Here is a 25,347-nt window from a genome sequence, read left to right as displayed (position 1 = left end):
GTTCATGGAGAAACTTCATGCCACTTTGAAAAAATGTTTCCTTACACCTTGAATAGACGTGAGTGTATGTTTTAATCACGACATTTATATTATAAGCATAATTAAGAAATGTAATTTAACTAACGGCATTACTTCAAACCGAAATCTAAACTGCTGTATCAAAGAAAAGTCAAATTATGTTTAGAAGGGTATTTATAGACTAATAAGAATCATAATCATAACAATAATAATATAAGCGGGGATGTCATTTCCTTGTTCTCCGCTTGACTTTGGTTTTTAATTTAATTTATTAATGATTTTTCTTCATTATGACATTATTATATGGTACAAAACATATATTTGATACAGAAAAATTTAAAAGCTAATCATGGCAGAGATATATATCAAGTCATTGTGTGTATAAAGTCCGTTTTTAAGTTTTTTTTTGTAGTTTCTTTAATGAACTGGTTTGTAGTAGTGCTGTCAAACAATTAATTGCATCCAAAATAAATGTTTTTGTCTTCATAATATAATTTTACATGCACACACTCAAATATATATATATATATATATATATATATATATATATATATATATATATATATATATATATATATATATATGTGTGTGTGTGTGTGTGAGTCGATTTTAAATTAAAAAACTGACATTTATTACATATATTCATCTAATATATCATTCTAAATATATGCTGCATGTGTCTAACAGGACATAATATACACAGTATGTAAACAAAAACCTTTATGTTGGATGCAATTCATCCCGATTAATCATTCAACTGCACTAGTTTTTGTAATAAATGAATATATTGGAAAATAAATATTGGTGGATGAATACGCTCATAGCGTTTTCTAACAGGAAGTTCCTCTGAGATCTCAGGGAGACTGAAAAACACACACAGTTCGATGCTTATTAAAATGTGCTTCAGGAAAAATGACATCATCCAACACATGATTCATGAATACCTCGGTGCTTCCGTGGCTTTCATGACTAAATCCCTGCACCGAGAAAATCCACAGCTTTTCCTGAGAAAGGCCTGCTCGCCAATTACCAGAGCAGTTCAGTTCAGACCTGAATGAATTTCTGTGCTGGTTCCGGTCTGGTTTATCTCTATTTTTTTCTCACGTTGCTGCTCGAAAAAAAAAAACAAAACAAAAAAAGCCAAAGCAACAGCTCAGTCATTCTAGTTAAAAAGCCTGGTAGGGACACCAGTATGTTCGGGCTCAGTGTCCAGCACACAGCATGTGCTCGTCTCTTCAAAAAAAAAACAAAACCTTATGTCTGTCAAATATCTGATGCCTGTCCACTGCGTCCTTTCCTGCCAAACATTTCATGGCGCAGAGATATTATAACACTTGACAGGACTGCTCTCACATGCACCTGTTTGTGGCTCATGAACTGTGCTCCAATATCTTAATGCCTTGAGGTGATCTCTTTCATAACAATATGTTGGTGCTGTCAAATGATTAACTGTGATTAAACACCTCCAAAATAAAAGTTTTTTATGTGCATAATAAATGTGTGTGTACTGTGCATATTTATGTATATAAACAGTAAATACACTCTCATACTATGTGTGTGTGTGTGCGCATATATATATATATATATATATATATATATATATATATATATATATATATATATATATATATATATAAACATGCATATGCATAATAAATAAAAAAAAACTTTTAAAAAATGAATATGTTAAAACTAAATAGTAAATAATGCATGATGCTCTACATTAAAATCTAATAGAAGGGGAAAAAATGGCACGCATTAGCCTAAATGGCAGCGTTTTCTCAAGTTCTCTAGTGTCTCTAGTTCTCTAGTGTGTATTAATTTAACACCAGTGACTTCAAATGCATTCAGCCTGCTATTTTCGAAGCCCACTAATTATGCAATTGCGTATGTTAATCTTTAAGAGGATGAAGTGCTGGGAGGTGGGAGACTTTTCCCCCCACTCTCGTTCTGAATCTCAATGAGGATGGACTTTCTGATAAGCGCGTGGTGGTGGGGGGATTATTGTACAGGAATTAGCTCAGACGGCAGAGCTTTATAAAGTGTGCTTTTAGAAAGTCTCTGTTGTGTTATTTTGCGGTGTACGTGCGGTGATGTGCTGAGCCGTATTCCCTTGACCCTGCGACGACCTTGTAGCACAGTGTGATGGGGCACGTCTGTGCTGAGAGTGTGGTCTCGTACAGAAGCACTGGACCAGCAAGAGAAGTTAAGAGGAAGAAATAAACTCAAATTACACGAAGCAAGGTAACTTTTACGAGATACACAGTCGCTTTTTGAAATACACTAGCATTCAAATACTTAAGAGGTTAGATTTCTTTTTATCATTCGTCTTTTTTTCTAACATTCACCAAAAAGAGTAAAATGTTAATACTATTACAATTCATAAAATGTTTTTTATTTGAATATATTAAAATAAAAATTTTATTTCTGTAATGTAAAGCTGAATTTTCAGCATCATTACACCAGTTTTTAGCATCACATGAGTAAGTATTAATTTAAAAAAAATATTCACCCCAAAGTTTTGAATATTAATGTGACACAAAATTTCTATTTTCAACAGACGCTGTTGTTTTTAAAATATTTATTTACCAAAGAATTCTAATATATAATATTTGCTGCTCAGAAAACATTTCTTATTATCACCAACGCTGAGAACAGTTCGTACCTTTATGGAAAACGCAACCCATTTCTTATTCTGGATTCTTTGATTAATTTAAAGCGCGAGAGAACAGGTTATATTTATTATTTTCCATCTTTTGAAACATGACGAATGTCCTTACCGTCACTTTTGAGCACTTTAATGAGTCCTGAGTGCTGAATACAAATATTAATTTCAATTCAAAAATCATTCGTTCGTTTAAAAAAAATGATAATAATAATTAAACCTGTTTTGAATAAGATCAAATTTACAATGAGGAAAATTATGAGCCGTAGTTATAAGAAGCACAGCCTACAGAAACAAAAAGATGTTAAAAGATGATAAATTCGCATATAACGTCGCGATTCCGTAATATTGTGTTTTATATACACAGGATGCTTTTGCAGCAAATGTGAGTACTAACTGTTGCTATTTAGTAAAAAATAATAATTGCAGCAATGCACATTATAAATTCCGCTGTAAGGCTGCACCATAGAGCTCTCCTGAATGTCAACTGCACGTATACTACTAAATAAAGAGCAAGCCCTTGAGAAGCGTGTATATTACCGCTCCTACCAATGACATCAGCTGAGGTGGATTACGTTCAGCGACCGACCGGTGACCTTCCTCTGAGTCTGCGGAGTGTGCCGAGGTCATTACCAAACATATCACACACTGCGTCACGTCTAAAAAACCCCACCTGCATCACGACGGCGACTCGATAGCGGCTCTGAAACACGGACAGTCGCGTGAAACGAGTCGAAGTCGAATCCCCGCGTGTGCAAAACAACTAAACATCTACTTCTGCTAGCATTCGTCAAAGCGCTAATAACAGAACGGCTCCGTTTGACGCCTAAGCTTCGCAAAAGCCATTAAAAACCTATTTGCATATCTGTTTCTTTATCTGCTTTTCTCTCTGTTCCTTTTTTTTTCCTTTGATCCCGTTCTTCATGAATATTTAACTCTCATCCAGAGCCCGCCCACTTCTTTGGCTCCGTGCCTACATGAGCCCGGCCCGGACCAGATACCCTTCGGCCAACCGGTGCACTTCATCGGGGCGAGACGGAGCGGATCGAGGGATTGGGACGTACTGCAGAGAACAACACAAGCATTCAGCAAAAAACTGCTGCTCTCTTTCCCTTCGAACAGCTCTTGGCTGGAAGGCGTCGCTCTCGCTGCTGCAGATACGGATCTAACGCTCTCTCCAGATCGGCCCCCTCCAAAAAACTCACACGTACACGCATTTACTTCAGACATCAGAGGACGCGTGAGGTCGAGGGCATTCAGTGGCTTTCCCAGGATGGAGGGAGGTCACGAGACTCTTGGTGTAATGCATAACAGTTGTGAGATTAGCATAATACAGATCTATAATACTATATGCTGCAGTTTAGAACGCAGTGTCATCGATAAAGTCCTCAAATCTTGAGATTCGCTCACAGGAAAAATGCACGTTTTGAGACATTTCTAGTTCAGAAGTGGCCAAAAAGTGAGTCTCCTTCCACCGGATGTGCCACGTTTAAGATTTTTAAAAAGAAATCGACACTTTTATTCAGCAAGGATAGGTTAAATCGATCGTAACGGACAGTCATTTCGAAACTAATTACTATAAAAAACGTTGTTCGACACCGATTATAACGAGATGTTTTTTCGATCACCGAAGCAGCATATAAAAATAATTATAAAAATGTATCAGATAGGAAACAATATTTTAAACTGTGGTAATATTTTAGAATATATTACTATATTTCAAATAAGCGCGGCCGTGGTAAGACTTGAATCGTATAGCCTCAAACCCGTGCTCAACAAGAAGTGATCAAACGATCAAACCAAACAATAAATGATGCAATATTTTTGCATCAATAGTTTTGATGTTTCAAATTATGTGCAAAAATGTTTTTTACATTGTGCCTTCGTAACATTATTTCTGCTACTTTTGTGAGTCACATTAACGAAAGCATCCTTGTAACAGCGCCCCCGAGTGGACTGCCTTGCCCATGAAGTTGGGCATCCTGGGAATCTGGACCAAACTAGGTAGTTTATAAGCAAGCGCAGGCCTTTTGTTTGGAATAGTCCATCCATCTATTTCAAGTCTAACATGGTGCATAGTAACTAGAGCTAATATCTCAGAGATATTGAAAAACGTCAGATTGAAAGTTCTCTGGGTGAGTGTCAATCAGGACGAACACAGCTCTGTCAGATACTCCTCTCTCTCTCTCTCTCTCCCTCTCTCTCTCCCTCTCTCTCTCTCTCTCTCTGTCTCTCTCTCTCTCTCTCTCTCTCTCTCTCTCTCTCTCTCTCTCTCTCTCTCTCTCTCTCTCTCTCTCTCTCTCTCTCTCTCTCTCTCTCTCTCTCTCTCTCTGTCTCTCTCTCTCTCTCTCTCTCTCTCTCTCTCTCTCTCTCTCTCTCTCTCTCTCTCTCTCTCTCTCTCTCTCTCTCTCTCTCTCTCTCTCTCTCTCTCTCTCTCTCTCTCTCTCTCTCTCTCTCTCTCTCTCTCTCTCTCTCTCTCTCTCTCTCTCTCTCTCTCTCTCTCTCTCTCTCTCTCTCTCTCTCTCTCTCTCTCTCTCTCTCTCTCTCTCTCTCTCTCTCTCTCTCTCTCTCTCTCTCTCTCTCTCTCTCTCTCCCTCTCTCTCTCTCTCTCTCTCTCTCTCTCTCTCTCTCTCTCTCTCTCTCTCTCTCTCTCTCTCTCTCTCTCTCTCTCTCTCTCCTCTCTCTCTCTCTCTCTCTCTCTCTCTCCCTCTCTCTCTCTCTCTCTCTCTCTCTCTCTCTCTGTCTCTCTCTCTCTCTCTCTCTGTCTCTCTCTCTCTCTCTCTCTCTCTCTCTCTCTCTCTCTCTCTCTCTCTCTCTCTCTCTCTCTCTCTCTCTCTCTCTCTCTCTCTCTCTCTCTCTCTCTCTCTCTCTCTCTCTCTCTCTCTCTCTCTCTCTCTCTCTCTCTCTCTCTCTCTCTCTCTCTCTCTCTCTCTCTCTCTCTCTCTCTCTCTCTCTCTCTCTCTCTCTCTCTCTCTCTCTCTCTCTCTCTCTCTCTCTCTCTCTCTCTCTCTCTCTCTCTCTCTCTCTCTCTCTCTCTCTCTCTCTCTCTCTCTCTCCCTCTCTCTCTCTCTCTCTCTCTCTCCCCTCTCTCTCTCTCTCTCTCTCTCTCTCTCTCTCTCTCTCTCTCTCTCTCTCTCTCTCTCTCTCTCTCTCTCTCTCTCTCTCTCTCTCTCTCTCTCTCTCTCCTCTCTCTCTCTCTCTCTCCCTCTCTCTCTCTCTCTCTCTCCCTCTCTCTCTCTCTCTCTCTCTCTCTCTCTCTCTCTCTCTCTCTCTCTCTCTCTCTCCCTCTCTCTCTCTCTCTCTCTCCCTCTCTCTCTCTCTCTCTCTCTCTCTCTCTCTCTGTTAGTCAACACTGTCTCTCTCTGCTCTCTCTCAACACTGTCTCTCTCTCTCTCAAGCAGACCCATCACTCTCTCCAGCAGCTGATCCAGAAACAATACCCGTCTCTCCCCCCTCTCTCTCTCGCTGAGACAAAACCATCATCATCTTGCGTTCTGACACACTATATTACAATTATAAGCAATCAAATCACCTGGACTAGTTTATTATGAGGTACAGTAGATGATGAGCCAGCAGTAATTGTTCATATCCTGATGAGATCCTGGGTTATAAGTTTGCTCCTAATAGACTGAAGCGGTGAAAGGTACACAATGATCTGCCACAATTCAACAGTCAGGCAATAAGGGCATGCAAAGTATGCATACAAAGCAAAACGACTACAAAAATGTGAATGGCAACGAGCGTCCAGAGGATGATTACCGTTTCGGTTGTGTGGTTGTCAGTCGTCCTGTGGTTTGACTGTGAGCATAAAGTCTGTTGCACATTGGAGCTTATTCTAGCCACGATTCAGCCAATTAGACAGGAAGAGATATTCTGCCATGCGTTTCCTAAAAGTATCCCTAGCCAACTACGTTCACAAGTTCTGTCGTTATCAAAAAAGTGAAACCATTCTAGCATTTTTTTATTAAATTGTTTAATGCACCTATTACAGCAGTGCAGAAACTAAATGCCTGTTAAATGACACGAAATACTGCTCTATTGCATGTCGCCTACTCTAAACTCAAAAACTGATAGAAAAGAGATGTGAGAGAAAACCACACCTGCTGAAGCAACCAGAACAAGTTTTCAAACTTTTTTTTTGTGTGTGACTTGTGTTTCATGAGACTCTTACTCAAAAGTGCTGTACCGGGTGTGTAACCCAGCAAGTTTACTATAAAAGTCAAGCCATACATATGAGCTAATTGTGTGATTAAAATGTCAAAGAAGATTAGTTTACAATTTATGAACTGTGCCAAAATATATGTAAATGTACTTAAGTCTTTATTCATCAACGATATGCCTAAATTTTTTGTGTTCTTGTAAACTCAAAAGGGAAAATTCAACAAATAGCTCTTGGCTGCATTATAGCAGCCTGAGACTTGATAAACATGACTTTGTTTCCTCAAACGCCAGCCAAATCAGTTTGGGACTGGTGGCATCAGTCAGATCTCAGACCGCTTCAGCCACGATTTCAGTATAAGCAGCCTGTTTAAGTGCCACCTGAGGGTGTTACTCTCCATCTGCCGGGTGCTAAATTCCTCTTAAAAAAGGGCCGATGCAATACATATGTCAAGAAGCCACTGTGACCTGCTGGGTGCATTTTTCTCCCAAACAGTGTTTTTTTTTTTCATTAAATGAAATGTGAATTCATTATGTTTACAGAATAGAAGGAACAGCAGTAAATGCTTTTTTAAATCCAGTGCAGCAAAATAACTGCTACCTTTACATTTGTTGAGAAAATGCAACTGTATTTCTTTTCTTTCTGCACAAAATACGTTAAAGAAGCTGCATTTTGTCATGAAATAGTGAAGTCAAGGTCGCATAATTCATTCAGCTGATAACCACTATCATTCAAACGTCTCTTATGTTCACAGAGGCTTTATTTATTTGATCAAAAACAGTAAAAAGCCTAATAATTTGAAAAATAATATTAACATTTTTTATTTCACTTTGCTGCAAACAAATGAAGCTATGGAAGATTTTTTTTTCCACTTCAAATTCTTCGTTTTTCCAAAAACATTTGTATTTTTTAAGGCTGCATGCCTCACGTCGCAGTTGCATGCTGTATTTTAGTACATCTTCACCCGATCGCTCTCCGTTTCAGTGAAACCCCTGAATAAAACAAACTGATCCTGACATACGTCCACTGACAAATCGTTGCTATTTTTATGCAAGCTCTATTTGTAAACAGTATTTGTCACGTACTCGATAGCGTAAATGGTGTCTCTAAACGTACTACGCGAGATTGTCGCATTCATTTTTCATGCGCTCGGTGCCCACAGAATGAGGCAGCACTTAACGAACTTACCGTGAGCCTCAGGCTCGCCTTTAAATCAGACCCTATTAGCAGAAGCATCTGGCGTCGCCACATGCCTCTGCATCCACTCAGTATGCAACACCCACACTTCCATACGCTGCATTTACTATGCCAGAGGACTCACAATTACCTCTCACATCTGATCATCCAAACACCCATATCCATGTGTCAACACTTCAGCACGTTACAGAACAAAAACACGGCTGCAGAGGAGCAGCATGTAACTTTTTTCAACTCTAAAGTGGATGTCTGTGTCACGACGCTTACGTTGGTTTGAAGTAAAACTACATTTGAGCTCAGCAAGTTGGCGAAACTTGGTTTCTCGGAGCAAGGCGTCTTATTGAAACGCACGTCACACAAACGCACACTAAACAACTGGAGCGGAGGTATCCCCGAAGGAGGAAGTCGTCAATGTGTGAGTTAATGAAACCCGTGGCTCTCCGAAGCCCAGGACAAATAGAGAAAGGAGATGTGAGAACACACACACACACACACACACACACACAAAATGAAGTAATCAAGCCAGAAAACATAAAACATCATAACAGAGCTGCTGCTGGCCTGTGTTTGTTGTCGCTTTAGAAAAAAATGTAATGACCAAGCCCAGATGGAATTTGCAGACTTTATAGACCTAGAAAAATGATGTCCTGCACAGTCCCGAACTCTTCACTGGGGAGTCAGCAGATATATAGAGGCCCTTTTTCCACCTCTTACCAAAAATTTAAATGGTAATTTGGGCAGTTTAAAGTCACCATTTTGAGAAATTAAGTTTGTAAAATCTCAGTTATAAGACATAAAGTCACAATTACGTCAAATAAAAGTCGCAACTAAAAGTTATAGAGTCAATAATCTGAAAAAAATTGCAACTAATGGATGAGAAACTGGAAAACAAAGTCGCAACAAGACTTAATAAAAAATAAAGCCACATTGTAAAAACTAAAAAAAGTTACAAAAAGATACAGAATCAAACCCAGATTATTAGAAGCACTATTCAATTACTTCGAATTTTAGTTTGAGGATGAATACTCACTGCTAACTACATTAACTAGGACTTTTGCCTTCATAAACTTTTACTTTTGTGGCCTATTAATAACTAATAGGGAAGTTCTTATATTTGGGTATGGGGTTGAGTTAAGGGATTTAAAATATGGTCATGCTGAATAAGACATTAATACGTGATTTACAATAATAAACAGATAATTTTATCGTAATATGAATGCTAATAAGCAAATGTAATAGTGAGAACTGGTACTTAAAATATGGTTTTACTAGAAAGAAAGTTGCAGTTGATAGATGTAAAGTCAGTTGTGAGATATAAAAATCACATTGCGGGATATAGCCATAATTTTGAAAAACAATGTTGTAAATCGCAGTTGTAAGATATATATAAAAAAAAAAACTAGTTATATAGAGTCATATAAGTCAATTATCAGGAAAAAATGTTGCAATTGGTAGCAATCTGAGTTAGGAATTGCAAAACTTAATGAAGTCGCATAAAAAGTCACACTGCAAAACAAATTGAAATTGTAAATTATATAAAGTCATGCTGAGAGATATCAATCAAATCCAGATGAGCACAGTTATGCTAAAAAGTCACGATTACTACAAAATTCACAAACTGAAAGAGAAATTGTGAGATATATATTTTAGTTATAATTTTGAGAAACAAAGTTGTACATAAGAACTATAAGATAGAAAATCACAATTGTTCAATAAAGATGCAACCGACTATTCGTAGGGAGTTTGACTGACAGGTGATCTGTCCAATGAGAACGTGGAATTTCAACTTTTTCAATAAATCTAAATCTAAAAATTTGCACAGGGTTTAGCTATGTGTTAATGGCTGCTACGTGGCACGAATCTGGTCCACGAACGTCAGTTCACACACCACCAGATGTCTCTCCCTCACCATATTGACTTTTGCACAACGCCGCTGTTGAATTTCACTCCGGACTTCAATTCCCATCATCCATTGCACTGATGACACACACACACACACCTGACTGCACTCATCACACGGTCATCTGCATTCAGTCGCTCTGTTCCCCGTTTCTTAGTCTAGTCCTAGTTCTTAGTCTTTCTGTTTGTATTATTGACTGTGTCTCTTAATAAAGTCTTGCACTTGGATCGTCTCATCAGGCCCTGTTACTAAGGAATACCGCTTGTTTTGCATATCACAAAATCTGTCATGTCCAAATTTTTATGCATGGCTTGCAGTGCAGTTAAAATACTGAGCGTGAAATAACAAAACAATATGTTAAATCCTGCGAACTTTGCCCCGATCACGAGCTATATATACACACACATTGTTAGATTTATGAAAATTGGCTTAAAATTGAAAGAAACTTATTTTTCACATGCAAGATATTAAATCGGCTGTGAAATATACAGCTGCAATTATGAGATATGAAATTACATTGCAAAATATTAAGTCAAAGGTTCTGCGAACATAGTTGTACATTACAGTTGTAAGACTTAAAATCACAATCACGCAAAATATAGTTTGATCAAATTTAGTAAGAAAGTAAATTATCAGAAACAAAGTTACAATTGAGAGATATATTGTGACGCTGAGTCACACTGACATATAAAGAGTTACAAATTCCAAAAAAAGTTGCAACAGCCAACAAAAGTCAAAAACTGCCATTGCGAGATATAAAGTTGCAAAGACCTTTTTATATTTTTTACTCAGAGCTGGTTACCATAGTGACATAAAAAGCAGCAGACACGTCCACAAGAGCAAAATCAGTATTGCGATTGACATTTAATAGAGAATTATATTTTTGGCTCAAATAGATGTACTTATAGTGGCTAGCTGACATGTGTTAACCAACCAACTACAAACCACCACAAACTAGCATGTAACAAATCATAGTTTTAATAAGGACAAGCCCTTCAAAATGTCCTCTTGTTTCGACAGCAAATATGTCAACGCAGGAAAGAAATGAATTCATTTACATTCCAAGTCATTTCAAGGGGTTGTTAAGACAGCACAGGCCAGAAGCAATGCTTTGTGAAACCAAAGAAACTGCTTTACTTCACGTAAACGTCTCTCGGTGCGCCTGAACTGCAGAAGAGATCTCTGAAGATCAATAATACCCAAAGCTGAAGGAGGATGGTGATGGATCAGGATTTCATCCTACATTTATAGCTCGGGCTGACGTCAAATCTACAGCATTGGTTTTCGGCCCTTTCTCTTCGTAAGGAAGCCAGTGCTGAGAATTGCAATTAGCATACTGCGCCGGACTAAGACATTGATTTAAATAGAAGCGTTTTGAAGGCCTGTTTGCGAATATTTCAGGGTGAAAGAGAGAAAGAGGGAGGCAGAAAACGCGAAATGACTCACAGATGCTAAAGTGGTGTGAATCACACAGAGTGGTCACTCAATCTGCACCAAACACACACTTAATAGACTCTACACACACCGACACGCACACAAAACAGTATTATTACGTACTTTAGTGTTTCTTTCTACATTTTTAGTTACACATAGGCAGAGGAGAGAGTGCATTAAAAGTATAGCTCACTATAAATGAAAACACTGTCCAAAATTCCTCCATTTGTTTTCCACAGAAAAATCCCACGGGTTTAGAACAACTACTTACCTTTATGTGCATGATTGTAAAAAAAAAATACAAATGAATGGTACCTGTACTTACATATCCTTATATATTTTTGTCACTAAATGTCCATTGGATAATACAAAATGCTTCATTTAGTAAGCTCCAGGACTTGTTAAAACTGTAGATGCATTTTTGGGATTGTCGCAGATCGCCGAGTGAACTGGAACAGTCTGATTCACTGTAAAGATCTGACTCAAAAGAAGGATTCATTAAATCATAAGAATATTAGTCGAGATGAATAACTTCAGAAGACTCAAGTCATGTCAAGCACTTTTATGGCCATCCTGCATCCGCTTAAAACTTGAAAGCTCATATTCTTCACAGTTTCTCTGTTCTTGTCGCACAGGTTTGGGGCACAGGGCGAGTAAACCGTGACAGCGTTCGAATTTTTTAGTGAACTATCGCTTTAATACGCTCACGCACAAGTATTCTCGTCTGAAGCCGGTGATATTTGGTGATTAAGAGAGACGCACCAGTGCTTTTGTAAGCTGGTGCAGCCGGAGCGCATGGACAGGATTATATAATGGGACAAGAATTCTCATATCCACTTTAAAAAAAGACATAATTAGCCATCTGCTCTCGGTGGACGCAGCAACACCAAAACGTCAGAGAGTCTAATCAGGAGAGAGACAATGAGCAGACAGACAGCGCGTCTTTGAATAGACCGAGAGAAATTAGGTTTTTGCATTCTTGGGGTTTTGCTCCTCGATAACGGAAAGGCCAAGGCTTATGTTCAATCTCAACGTCTGGAAACGCTCCATTTTCTCTATTAAGTTCTCAGACTACATTGACTTATTTCTGGAGAGATGGATTGGACAGATTGTGAGCATTGTTATTCTTTCTATACTTTCTATGTTCTATCTTTAACAGCTTCATTATGGTGTAACAGCTGATAAAGCAGCAAGAACAAAATTGCTCCGCAAAATAAAAAAAAAAGTAAGTCTTTGTTCAGACAGCCCACATAATCAGATTTTTAGCACAACCAAATTAAATCTATTCAGAATGGCAGAAACACAGAGAAGATCCGGTGCTTATAAATCTTATGATTTTAACCTAAAGGGTCTCAAAGAGGGGGCCGGGGCCCACTAGAGGGCCTCAGCAAGCTTCCAGAGGGCCTAGTCAGTTTATTTACATATACACATATGTTTGACAAGTACAACATTACAGTTTATCAGTGGTACTTATCAGATGTCAGGGCTTGCGAATATTGTCTTGTGGAGTCAGAAAAATTCATTTGAAATCGGATTTATTTGGAAGGTGTCTGGAAAGTTAGTCAGTGCTAGTTTGATGCATGGAAAAATTAACTAACTAGTTAGTCATAAGCTTTTCCTGGAAAATGTAGAAACGTCGTCAAATATTCTTCCTTTCAACTACATCGTTTAAAACATCATAAGCAGGTGGTGGAGCATGTTCTAACAAACCAGACAACAACTAACAAACTAATTATCAAACTAAAAGAATGAAATTTGTATTGAATTAAAAATCTAGACTGAATTCTATGCATCTATTTGCGTCATCTATTTAAATCCATATGGAAATATGGATTTGTGAAACGACAAATCGTTGAACTGGATTTGCAAATAAACTCAATTTTTTTGGGGTGTTTTTGTCATTGTTTGGAAATGATACAATATTGTCTGGAGAAGCCAACCACTGGTGTCACACTATTTTAACAATGCTCTTGGGTCTCAGAACGTCAGATAGTTCTCAGATTTCATCCAAAACATCTTAACTTGCGTTCTGAAAAAGACCTTACCGGTTCAGAGTGACATTTGGGTGGGTAATTAATGGCAGAATTCTCGTTTTTTGGGTGAACCATCCCTTTAGATTTGCTCACTGCTTCCTCATTTAGTGAACTGCGTGACACTCGCTATGGAGTGGACATGGAAACTTTCATTTATTGGCAATCAGCCGGATATTGACATGTTTTGTCACTTCCAAAATGCCAGCGTCGACTAAAGATCCCAAAGAGTTTTGAGATCAACCAATTCCGACCACACCGAGAGGCAAACCAAAACCTATAAGCGCTAATCTGCCCTGATGCATTTCGGAAAACGCCGGATCTCTTCCTATTACCTTGTCAATCAATCATTGCACTAAAGCAAGGTTTTGAAAGAAAGAAAATAACCGTCCACAAAAGCTGGATAAGCTGGAGCGCGCGCATGCATGATTCATATACAGCGAGATGGGTCATGTGTGGCACACACATCCGAAGTTCAATTACAGCTGCTCGACTAAAAATAACGACGAGCATTCAGCTCAAAATGTCACGTTTGTGCAGAGATTAGCATTTAAGTGCATTTGCCCCAAGACTAAACTGACTTCAGCTGGTTTGATTTAGTCTAGCTGGCCTGCAGGCCTGGGCGAGCCGGTGCAGCCTAAACAAAAAAAACGAAAATACCCAGAACCTCTCTAAAACGAGCAAACGGCTGAGACATACAGCCACATCTTGCTTTTCTCGCCGAACATATTGTTCGAGTCTACATCCGTCAGTTCTTTTGTCTCGGCGTCGTAAACAAAGCCAGTTCGCCCTCTAAAGCCAGGGTCTGCCTGCGCCCTGCCCTCTGTTCCGCCGAGACGCACTTTTCAGATCAAATTAACAGCCTGAATAACTCGATAACACAAACCGGGGTGATAAGGCCGATAAAGACCTTCTCACTCTTGAGGTCTAACGGTGGAGATAATTAGCTAGCCTTTCATTCCCTTCCCCTCTCTCCTTCACTCTAAGGTCATTATTTGGGCACTAGAATGAATTGAAAATCACCTTAAACATATTGTGTTTTTTAAATAATGACCGCTATTTAACAGCGAGCTCTTCTATTCAGCATTGAACCTCGAAAAGAAAAAAGAAAGAGGTTATGTATTCAAGTGGTTAATTTATGTCATACTTCAGCGCTCAAGTCATTCTGAAACGGCTGAATCTTAAATTATTGCATTTATATCATCCAACCTGGAAAATGTGGTTGCTTCATCGCTTGTTAGTAGCGACGCACAGCGCCCTTGATCATGAAACATAACTCCAAACTGCCCCTGGGAGGCTGTATAATACGTGTTCGAGGACACTTTGTATAAAATCATCAGCTAAATGACTAATTAACAATTAGCGCTTCCATTATGCTCAATTATGATGCCTGGAGGAAAGGCAATAACATTTGTTAAAGACTTCGGCTCATGTAGAGCTGAAGGAGATGATCATAACCTGCTCCGGTGTGCTCGTCTAGGTAATGCATGCTCTAAGCAGCTTTATATTACAAGTCACTTAATTATTAAACAATAAACTACTTATTGGCCATTTTGTTACATTGATGTGATACGGAGTAAAAACTTTGCTCGTTGGTTTGTTGTTGGGCCTATAGATTCTAGGGTGGTTTATAGAGTTGCTATTAGTATTTCTAGATTTGAAGCTCGGCTACAAACTTATTTGCATACTTTGGATTTTAATTAGGGGTGATGATTTGTTGCGCTGTGTTTTAATGTGATGTGTAATGTTCATCCTTTGAATTTTTCACGTTCGTTGAGCACTTTGAACTATGAAGTCTTTGAAAAATGCTCCATAAATAAAAATATATAAATAAAATAAAAAAGCAAAAACTATTATATTTTGAAAAATAATGCAATGGCAATGTGTGAACTACTGCTAAAACATTTAGACCTAAATGACGTCATCTACAAACATGTATTTTTATGTGATTTTACCTGCATTTATTTATTTAGTTTATTTTAAGAAAGTAAAATAGGGTTTGCATGCATTCCCAAAACTGTATATAGGTATATTAGTTGCAATAAACAACAATAAACTGTATGGGTCGAAATTGATTTTTTTTTTTTTATGACAAAAAACATTAAATAGAGGTATTAAATAAAGATCATGTTGTAGATATTTTGTGAATTTCATGTTTGATTATTATGCGTCGCTAACAACTTTAAAGGCGATTTTCTCAATATTTAGTTTTTTTTTCACCCTCAAAAAATGTGTAAGATTTTCAAATAGTTGCATCTCGGATATCGTCCTGTCCTAACAAACCACACATCAATGCAAGGTATATGCAAGGTTTTAAATGATATAAAATTGGTTTTAAAATATAATTGGTTTGCGTTCCATGTTCACACACTCGCGCTCTGCATTTAACCGGACGACCCAATGGCTCGAGTTAGCTTAACCATATTTTAATTATTAGCTATGCATTATCCCGCTCGCGCAAATCGGCCGGTGTTGTAGCGTTACATCGCTCGACAGCTCCCGAAACGCCTGCAGCGTCGTCCGTTTTATATTCTAAAGTTGTGGCAGTCGCGGCTGCGGGTTTTTTTAAGCCACGGAATGGACTCGGAAAGTTTTCCGAGCGCTTCGCCTCACCTTGGAACTTGAAGCCCTCGATCTGGATCCAGAGGCACAGGTCCTCCGTGTCGCAGTCGCACCTCCAGGGGTTCCCGCTGAGCCCCAGCGAGCGCAGCGCCGGCAGCGCGATCAGAGAGCTGATGTTGAGCGCCGTCAGGTTGTTGCGGCTCACGTCCAGCACCTGCAGCGCCGCGTTCTCCGCGAACGCGTCCGCGTGGATCTCCGACAGCCCCGGGTTATCCGTCATCCTCAGCATCACCAGGCTGGCCAGCGGGCCAAACGTCCGGTCCTCGATCTGCGTCAGGCCGTTGAAAGACAGATCCAGGTAGGCGAGCTTGCGCAGGTTGCCGAAAGTAGACTCGGAGATCTCCGTCAGCGAGTTGTTGCTGCAGTCCAGGTACACCAGGTCCGACAGGTAGTTGAGCTGCAGCGCCGGCAGGTCGCCGATCCGGTTGTTGGAGATGATCAGCTGCCGGGTGGCCAGCGGAAGGTCCACGGGGAAGTCGCTTAACTGTTGCCCGGCGCACTGGACCACCAGCTGGTCGTCGCACACGCAGCGGTCAGGGCAGCCGGCGGTCAGAGCCGGGGACGGCGCTACATCCATGACGAAGACGAAGAGAAACACCAGCCGCAGTGACTGCGCGCTCGGCTCGGGCAGGACACGCATGATCCCGCCGCCGGCTTCATCGACTGTGCGTGCGCTCGCGCATTCTTCATCGATCTGAGGGATCCGGTGCGCTCGTCGCTGCTGGCCGCGGACGCGTCGGCGCCGTTCTCGGGATCCCTTTGCGAGCCTCCTCGACAGCGAAGGTGACCGTGCTCGGCGCGTCTTTGGTCCGTTCTGTGGAGATCACCATGAGCTCGTTCGCCGCGGTGTTGGTTCAGGGTCCTCGAAATAGTTTGCTGTCCATTTTGCTGAGTTCGGGGCTGAACGGTCGAAGTGATTCGCCTCACAAGTCCGTGAGTTTGGCTGCGTGTCGAAACGCAGTTAAGTTGCGCGACGCGGTCCTGAGGCGCACCATCGCGCTGTGTGCTGCTGCTGCTGCTCCGCTCTGGTGTGTTGCGCTGCTCCGCTCTGCAGCTGTGAGTGAGTGAGTGCGTGAGTGAGTGAGTGAGGGTGTGAGAAAGAGAAAGAGAAAGAGAGGGAGATTGTTGCACTGAGTCGGACACTATAGTCTGTGTGTGTGTGTGCCGCTAATTTGCACAGGACAAAAACACACATTGAATGCTTTGAGCCCAGATGCCTTTGCATACAGGTACCCTAAACTTTCTTTAGGCGAAATAAGCCTAGTTTGGAACAGTAGATAGATAGATAGATAGATAGATAGATAGATAGATAGATAGATAGATAGATAGATAGATAGATAGATAGTGAATTTTCTAGAATAGATGTGCATTGTCATATAGATAGATATATATATATATATATATATATATATATATATATATATATATATATATATATATTTTATGTATGTATGTATATATATATATATATATATATATATATATATATATATATATATATATATATATATATATATATATATATATATATACACATACATACACACACTCCTTCAAGCTTTCAAAATTGTGCAGAAGCATCAACTTCTTCTAGCATATGGCTGAAGATCATCGTTCATTCACAATGTGGTCCATGCAGCTTGAGCAGGGCGTTTTTATGTCTTCGTGTCGCCAAAATAAAGGTCACCATAACTCTTTGGAACAACACAGGGAGACCAAATAATGGGCAGATTTTTTATATTACTTTTATATTACGCAAGCCTTCCCTTTAAGCAATACCCACGTCTGACGGATGTCTGCACCGAGTCCACGGCTAAATCCGTGCCATTGTGATGCTAAAATTGCTTTTATTCAACAGTGTACTTACAGTAACTTACAGCGCTGCAGCACGGGTCGTCTAACCCTGCGAGAGAAAAAATAACGCTACACTTCTGAATGAACGATTCAATTTCACAGCTGAATCCCTTCAGGTTGATTACGTGAGTAAAGCTGCCTCGTTAAAAAATACAACAAAATAAAAGCAACCAATACATCACAAACTAAGAAAGAAATTCAAATTTAGAATAAATTTGAGAATAAAATTCAATTTTACAACAGCTTCTTTGTGCTGCCCGTGAAGGGCGCGGTCTTTTGAAACGAGAGTCAACAATCGCTTTGAATGAATCGGTTGAATGAATGATTTGAATGGTTGAATGATTCACTCAGAAAAGACACGTACCGGTGAAATTATGCGTCGTGCAGAAACAGTCAGCGGTACATAGAAACGCATACATGCAGTGTATAGCATAGTATCTAACCCGAACAAACAAAACAAGTCAACGTGTCGTTTCAAAGTCATTATGTATTTTTGAAAACGACCTTTCGTGTAGTGTGTAACGCAGCTCTAAGTGAATGAAAACATCCTGCAAAGTTTCAAATCTGAAAGCGCAGAGTTATTGTCTCTCAAAACAAAGAGTCGACTCTGAATCACTGAAACAAGTCGGTTTTAAAACGACTTCATCTTGACGTCAAAGTGATTCATGAGCATGTTGCCCTCTCGCTTGTTTCCCGCAGACCTGTGAATATTAGATGTTTGCGTTGATCTGAATAAAAAGGCAAATAGTTTGGAACTGCTGAACAAACAAGGTAAAAAAAAAGGTGCATATTATAATAAAATAACAGTCCTTGCATGCATTGCAACCTGTTATCCCAAAACCAAAACATGAACCGTTCACGGCCCTGTAATAGAGATTGTGTGTGTGTGTGTGTGTGTGTGTGTGTGCGTCTGTCTATGTTCTCCTCAGCTCCTCGGCCATGTGTGTACGGCCTCCATCCCTGACGTAGCAGAAACAGAGGAGGGACAGAGTGTGTCCGTCTCGGTCTGTGAGGCGAGACAGATGGAGAGAGAGAGAGAGAGACCGTTGCATTGGAGCTGACGCAGGTGCACGGGAAACATGACACGCCGCGTCTAGAGCACAGAGCCCGTTCTATTATTGTTGCGGGGGAATCTTTGTGTCCTCCTGTATCAACAAACGGGGGGCCAATCACGATCGAGTCGAGCCATTCTTCATCCGAAAGATCCCGGTCTGCTCCTCCTGGGGTTTTGCACCAGCAAAGCCTACATGCGAAAAACCGTGATTCATTTCGATTGTGTAACTTTTTGTTGTGGTGGAGTGACGCTTGCCTTTAGCTGTTCAGGCCTCCCACAGGTGAATGGGCTCGGAGAGCGGAGCCGTAGTTGTGTGCGACTGGGGCACGTTACTCCATGCTGGTTGTGTGGGACTGGAAAAAGTAATAACGGACGATGAGCAGAGTGAGATACGTGTCCGAGACTCTGCTCGAGGGTTTAAGATGAATCCAATTTGTTCCGCAACCCACGACAATAAAAAAGCATGGGAAAAAGTGGTGCAATTTTAACACCTGGCAAGTTATAAATCAGATTTAATGTTAAACTCAATTGTATATATTGCATAATTTATCTCTTAAAATTACAATTTTATATCTTAGACGTGGGACTTTACTTCTATATCTTATACACCACAGTTTGACTGTATTACTCTCAGTTTCAATTAACTTAATTTTAAGTAGCCTAAATGCAACTTTTCTTGCAGTTGCAGTATCATATTTTTTACAGTGTCACTATATCACCATTAAGAATTTAATTACAATTGCACTTTCTAATCTTAGCAAATAACTTAATTTTATAAGTATATACAACTTTATTCACAAAAACACATCGTATGGGTCAAAATGATCGATTTTTCTTTTATGCCAAGATTTTTATTTGGACATCTTTAAAGGCAATTTTCTCACTGTTTATATTTTTTGGCAACCTCTCCGTCAAATATTGCCCTCTCCAGCTTTGAGTTAATGCATAAATCTCAGTTTATAAAAACGGACACTTATGACTGGTTTTGTGGTCCAGGCTCACTGTCTGCCGCCGCAATTTTAGAATTCGTTTTTCCCATTTCTCGCTTTACATCGCAATTTGACTTCAAAACTTAACTCCTTAATAGTGACCGTTTGTGATCGTTTAAGTGTGCCTAGACACTACCACCACCCACGAACAGACGTTTTAGAGCCTGTCCGGGATTGAGGAAGCCTTAAGTGAGAGGGATAAAGAGCCTGGTGACTTCAATGTAAGGTGCCTGCGGCTTGACGTTCCCTCGAGAGGAGCGAGCGCCAAAGTAAACCGAACGATTGAGCTCATTAGTGTAACTTTCATCCCTGGATCGTCTCCAGAGTGTCAGTTTGCAGACGACGGAGTGTCGGGTGAAGTCGAGGAGGGAGACTTGTTACTATTTAATGGGTGGGTCATCTGTCAGAGGCTCTGATGCATGACGTGGCCCGCGGAGAAACCGGGAGATCGAGAACCACGTGCCATCACACGACGCAGCATATTCCGCTCGAGCGGTAGCCGCTTCGTTTTGAACTCTTCTCTGAACTCACGGTCAGGTTGGCGACGTCGTCGGGATCTCATGCGAGATCTCTTAAGGGAATAATCTGAGATGCAAGAGACTAAGCAAAAGTTTCCACTCGCTCTCCGTTTAATCTAATTGCCGTCTAGAAGAAGCGGTTGAGATATTAAAGAGTTCTTAAGGGATTTAAAAATGCTGATATCGTTTGATTTTCTGTGCCACCCGAGAAAGATAAAATCGAACGTTTTCTATCTTTGTGCTCTTTTATGCATCCGTATTTTGTTTTTTTTTCCACGGTCAGCAAAGCATGCCGTGTAGTTTGTGTTCCTCGGAAACACATCTGTGTGCACAGCGTACATAGGACGGCCTTTCAGTGAGGAAAAGACATATGCTGCCTACATTTCGTTTCCATTTTTAAGATTTTATTTCCATTTCTCCTCTTTACGCTCTCAAAATGTGCCCAAATCGTACCTTTAGGAGCTCAGCAGCTTGTCGCTGGGACAGTCCCCTTGAACAGAAACACTTTGTACCTCCTTTATCCCAAAGGGATCGTAACAGTAGGCTGCCATACGAACAGGCTCCCATATTGCTGCCTTATGGGTACATATTACCACATTACAAGTACGCACCCTTCGGGGGGTAAAGAAAGTACAGACATGGCCCTTTTGAGGGTACTGTCCCACCGACAAGCTGTTGTATCCCTAAAGCTACAATTTCTTCTGGCGGTACACATACAGCCGCGGCCAAAAGTATACACGCCCTTGGTGAATATCAAACCACTCAAAGGTTAGATTCTTGTGATTTAAAAATAATAATATATCGAAAGGTTTAGCGGTGCAGATTAGTCTTTACAGCCTCCTTCGATCATATTAACTAAGGGTGCTGATATTTTTGGGCCGTGACTGTATATAGATAAACACACACATATACTGCGTGCGTTTTGTGTGTTGTGTCGTGATTTTACTTCAAGAAGCACTTCTTTGCTCTGAATTTCTCAACATGCAAAATAAAAAGGTTCACAAACCCCGACAGAAGTCTTCTCTGCATCTTCACACACACACACACACACACACACACACACACACACACACACACACACACACATTATTATGTACAGTTCATGTCATTTTAAATAAGATTACTAAAGCAAATGGTCGTGCTTCCTCGCACCACGTGCTCCCGTGTCCGCGTGTAAGAACAGGACGTCCCGCCTTCAAACGGTGTCCTTATCGGACCGTTCTTTGACACCAAATAATGGTCGCAAACATTTAAATAAACATGCACTGAACACGGGACATAAGAAAAACCGCCCGTTCCGTTGCCTGCGGGTCATTATTATTTAACATTCACAATAACGTCCTCAAGTTACCTACGTTCATAGCTTATAGGTATTCGTAGCTCATTGCCTGAACAAAAATTCAAAAGATACAAAAGTCAAACTAAAATGAATTATTCAACATTCGTCCCAGGTTTCTTCAAAACATAACTAATCGTTACATCTGTTTCATAGCACGTTATCAGTCACGCATTATAATTATATTAAAACTTGTATGAAGTAACCACACGTACACAGATTCTTAATAACACCAGCTCGCTTTGATAAACTTCCGCTTTAATATGACTTTCAGCGTTTTTTAATAGATAGTTCTCTATATTTCACCAGCAAAGGAAGCCCCGCCAATCGGCAGGGCATCAAAAAATTAGTTTATACTCATAGTGTTCTTCCCCACGGAAATCTTTAGTAAAAGGCGAAAGATTTATACGATCTGAGGAAAAACATGAGTGTACTGTCTGTGTGCTGAAAGCAGGAGGCGCCTGACCGACGGAGACACGCGGCGGAACGACGGTAACACGACCGGCCGGCGCTGTCCGCTCGACACCGACAGAGAGGGCTGTCCGAGGCTCGATAATAGTGACTTATAAGTCACTATTGGTCCTTATCGTTTAATATTCAAAATAATGCCCTAAATGTATTGATAGCGTGTAGGTACGGAAGGAAGGATGGCGTTAAAAGCGCAAAGAAAGACTATGACCGTTTGGTGTCGCCGATCAGTGAAACAGCTCGGTTTATAAAGTTCCCTAAACATGTGTAAATACACGAGAATGTTGTACACGTAGTTAATAATAATAATGACAATATTAATAATAAACCGGCTTAACTGGAAAAGGGGGCGACACACAACCTGAGGGAGAGATTAGCGCGACGCGCTGCGGTGATAATCGATTCGTTCAGAGCGTATTCACTCGAGTTAAAGAGTTTGAAGGAGTTAACCTGAACTTATTCCAGTGATCTGTGTGATAATTTACCGATAACTCGCGTGATATTACTTCACGGTTTATTTTTTTCCGATCACCTATCTGCCGCTCGGTCTTCCAAAGAAGGTCAGGTTTCCCCTAGTCACGTGACTGTATGTAAATGAACACGACGCATGACGTGTCAGGAAGAGCTCGGCTCGATCCCACAATGCAACACGAGACGTTATATCGCGCGCATATTTCTTACTTTTCTTCGTTGTATTTTAATATACCTCTTCGGTAGACCCACGGACAGCTCTCTGTATCGACGTCGCTCATATTCGTCGGAGCTGAAAGCGCCGGACAGCGCCGGCCGGTCGTGTTACCGTCGTTCCGCCGCGTGTCTCCGTCGGTCAGGCGCCTCCTGCTTTCGGCACACAGACAGTACACTCATGTTTTTCCTCAGATCGTATAAATCTTTCGCCTTTTACTAAAGATTTCCGTGGGGAAGAACACTATGAGTATAAACTAATTTTTTGATGCCCTGCCGATTGGCGGGGCTTCCTTTGTTGGTGAAAAATAGAAATAACTACAGATATAGCTTACGAAAAGATAGAGGTATTTACGTCTAGTATGTTAATGTAGCTATATTTTTTAATGGCATTGTAGTTTTTGAGTAATACTGTTGTATAAAACAAGTGTAACAATTAGGCCTATTATTTTTTATATTTTGAAGAAATTTCACTTTTGTTTAGGCTGATGTTACCATTTTTGACATCTGCTTTAATTATAAATTAATACAGATGTATAAAATATTGCAGATTCCCTAAATGAAAATGTCAGACAAAGCATCCATTTAACTATCTTGGGAAAAAAAACTGATTGCCAAGGATTCAGTATCACTTTCCATCCTGTCAATATGCATTTGTCAGATCTGTAATTAAATGCCAAGTTATTATTGACATCCTTTTAGAAGTTAAATAACAAAAAAAGGATTAATTGCACACAAAGTTACAAGCCATTATTAACTGGAGTAAATCATAACTTTGGTTTTACACTGTCATCCGGTGCAGTTTCTGGTGACTGGTTGCATAAACAGCTTAGACTAGTCTAAGTTAGCTGTTGTTTTTCTTCAAGAAACTCATAACATTTTAAATTCAGTGCAAAAATGTAGAATGGTCTAAGTTGATTCTGAAAAGTGAGCCTGATGTCTAAAAACCGTGGCTGTTTATGCAGAATGATGAACCAAGGTTCCGCCCCCTGCTGGCTGAGATGTGAACTGCAGGCGGGTCGTCTCTTTGTTTCCGCCCCCCGTGGTTCTTGGAAGTTTTACTCCTTAAAAAAATTATTTTGCACATTTACTATATTTACACGACCACTAGAAAACCGCCAGTTGCGAGAAAAGCGTTTTCGTAAAGATACGAAATACATTAAAGCTATTAGGCTTTGTTTCGGAATCGCTGTTCATCGCACATGCGCACTCTTTCAAGACCGCCGCATGCATTTCCACGCGCGCCGAACTGCGTTCTATTAAAGGCGTAGTTCACCCAAAAACTAAAACGCTGTCATTAATTACCAAAGCCTCTTTAAGTCAAGTCATGTCACTCGGCGGCCATCTTTGAAAGGCCTCTCGGGCATCCAAGTGCATCTCCTATCTCTTTGTACTGGGAAACATCACAATCTCCCAAACCGTTCACTAAGCTTACGATTAAATTTCATATTTAAAACCACCAATGACATCCAAGAACAACTGTGCGATAATTGTTGTTTGTTTTGCTGAAATAGCGTTATAAAAGTTTATGCTCACGTCTCAGAATGCTGTTTCTATAGAAACCGGATCTTCTATCGGCACATGCAGTGACGCGCCGACTTCTCAGATCAGTGATTGGATATTTTATTTAGAAGGCGGGGCTTCTTGTGATTGATCGGCCAAAATAACTTTACACAGGGAAAAAAGTATTATTAAGGTATAGTTTAACTGCATGGTTTTGTTTCTTCTCTTGAACATTAAAATCATTTCCCTCTTTTTTTTTTCATACAAAGGCAGCGATCATGTTTAGTTCCCATCAGCCATCTTATGTTTCAAAGAAACAAGCCAGGGGTGTGTGTTGTTCAGGTGCTTTGTAAATTCTAGCTGAATTCTTTTACTTTTTATATAACAGGGTGAAGAGCTGGCTAGATTATTTATGAACTCGAATCAGTTACAGATTCCAGATTACATGACAAAAAAAAAAAAAAAAAAAAAAAAAAAAAAAAATCGCAATTGTACTGCAATTCAATACATTACACATTTTAGGTAATACAATCAGACTACTTCTGCATTACTTCCGACCCACCTGTTATTTTTACAATGACTCTTGTACCATATTAACATAAAAATGCAAAGTATAGATATATTCCATTTGTTGTTATTAACAATGTGAAGTGCATTCATTAACAGGGTTTGTGAAGGAACTACAGGGAATTTAATGGAAAGCTAATAATGAAATAAAAAATGTTAAATTAACGCATAACTGTAAATCAAAATAATGTTAAAATCTTTATATTTTGTTTACTCGCCACAACCAATGTCAGAGAACCGTGAAACGATGTGATAATTCATTATAAAAATATTTATTTTAAAATCTCACGGGTACTTCCAATAAAAATGTTGAAAAAGGATCAGATGATCTATTAAAAAAAAGCTTTCG

At 40.0% G+C, this 25,347-nt stretch overlaps 1 protein-coding gene and 2 non-coding genes across 3 annotated transcripts in view; 1 reads left to right on the top strand and 2 right to left on the bottom strand.

Annotated features, from left to right (window-relative positions):
* LOC122324529 (leucine-rich repeat-containing protein 52-like) overlaps window positions 1–17,111 on the bottom strand; it is a 106,671-nt gene extending 89,560 nt beyond the window's left edge. The window contains exon 1 of the mRNA XM_043219035.1: window positions 16,017–17,111. Within this exon, the coding sequence (XP_043074970.1) occupies window positions 16,017–16,665 (649 nt within the window). The 5' untranslated portion in view covers window positions 16,666–17,111. The remainder of the gene's footprint in view (window positions 1–16,016) is intronic.
* A 4,981-nt stretch (window positions 17,112–22,092) lies between these two features.
* On the bottom strand, window positions 22,093–22,208 carry LOC122325569. The gene has a single exon (XR_006247311.1). It is a non-coding gene; the product is annotated as a U5 spliceosomal RNA (small nuclear RNA).
* Window positions 22,209–23,103: 895 nt separating this feature from the next.
* Window positions 23,104–23,219, top strand: LOC122325568. The gene has a single exon (XR_006247310.1). It is a non-coding gene; the product is annotated as a U5 spliceosomal RNA (small nuclear RNA).
* The last annotated feature ends 2,128 nt before the right edge of the window (window positions 23,220–25,347 follow it).

The sequence above is a fragment of the Puntigrus tetrazona genome, chromosome 20, assembly GCF_018831695.1.
Source record: "Puntigrus tetrazona isolate hp1 chromosome 20, ASM1883169v1, whole genome shotgun sequence".
Classification (NCBI taxonomy): Eukaryota; Metazoa; Chordata; class Actinopteri; order Cypriniformes; family Cyprinidae; genus Puntigrus; species Puntigrus tetrazona.
The sequence above is the reverse complement of the archived record's forward strand: the minus strand, read 5'-3'. Positions and strand labels throughout refer to the sequence as shown.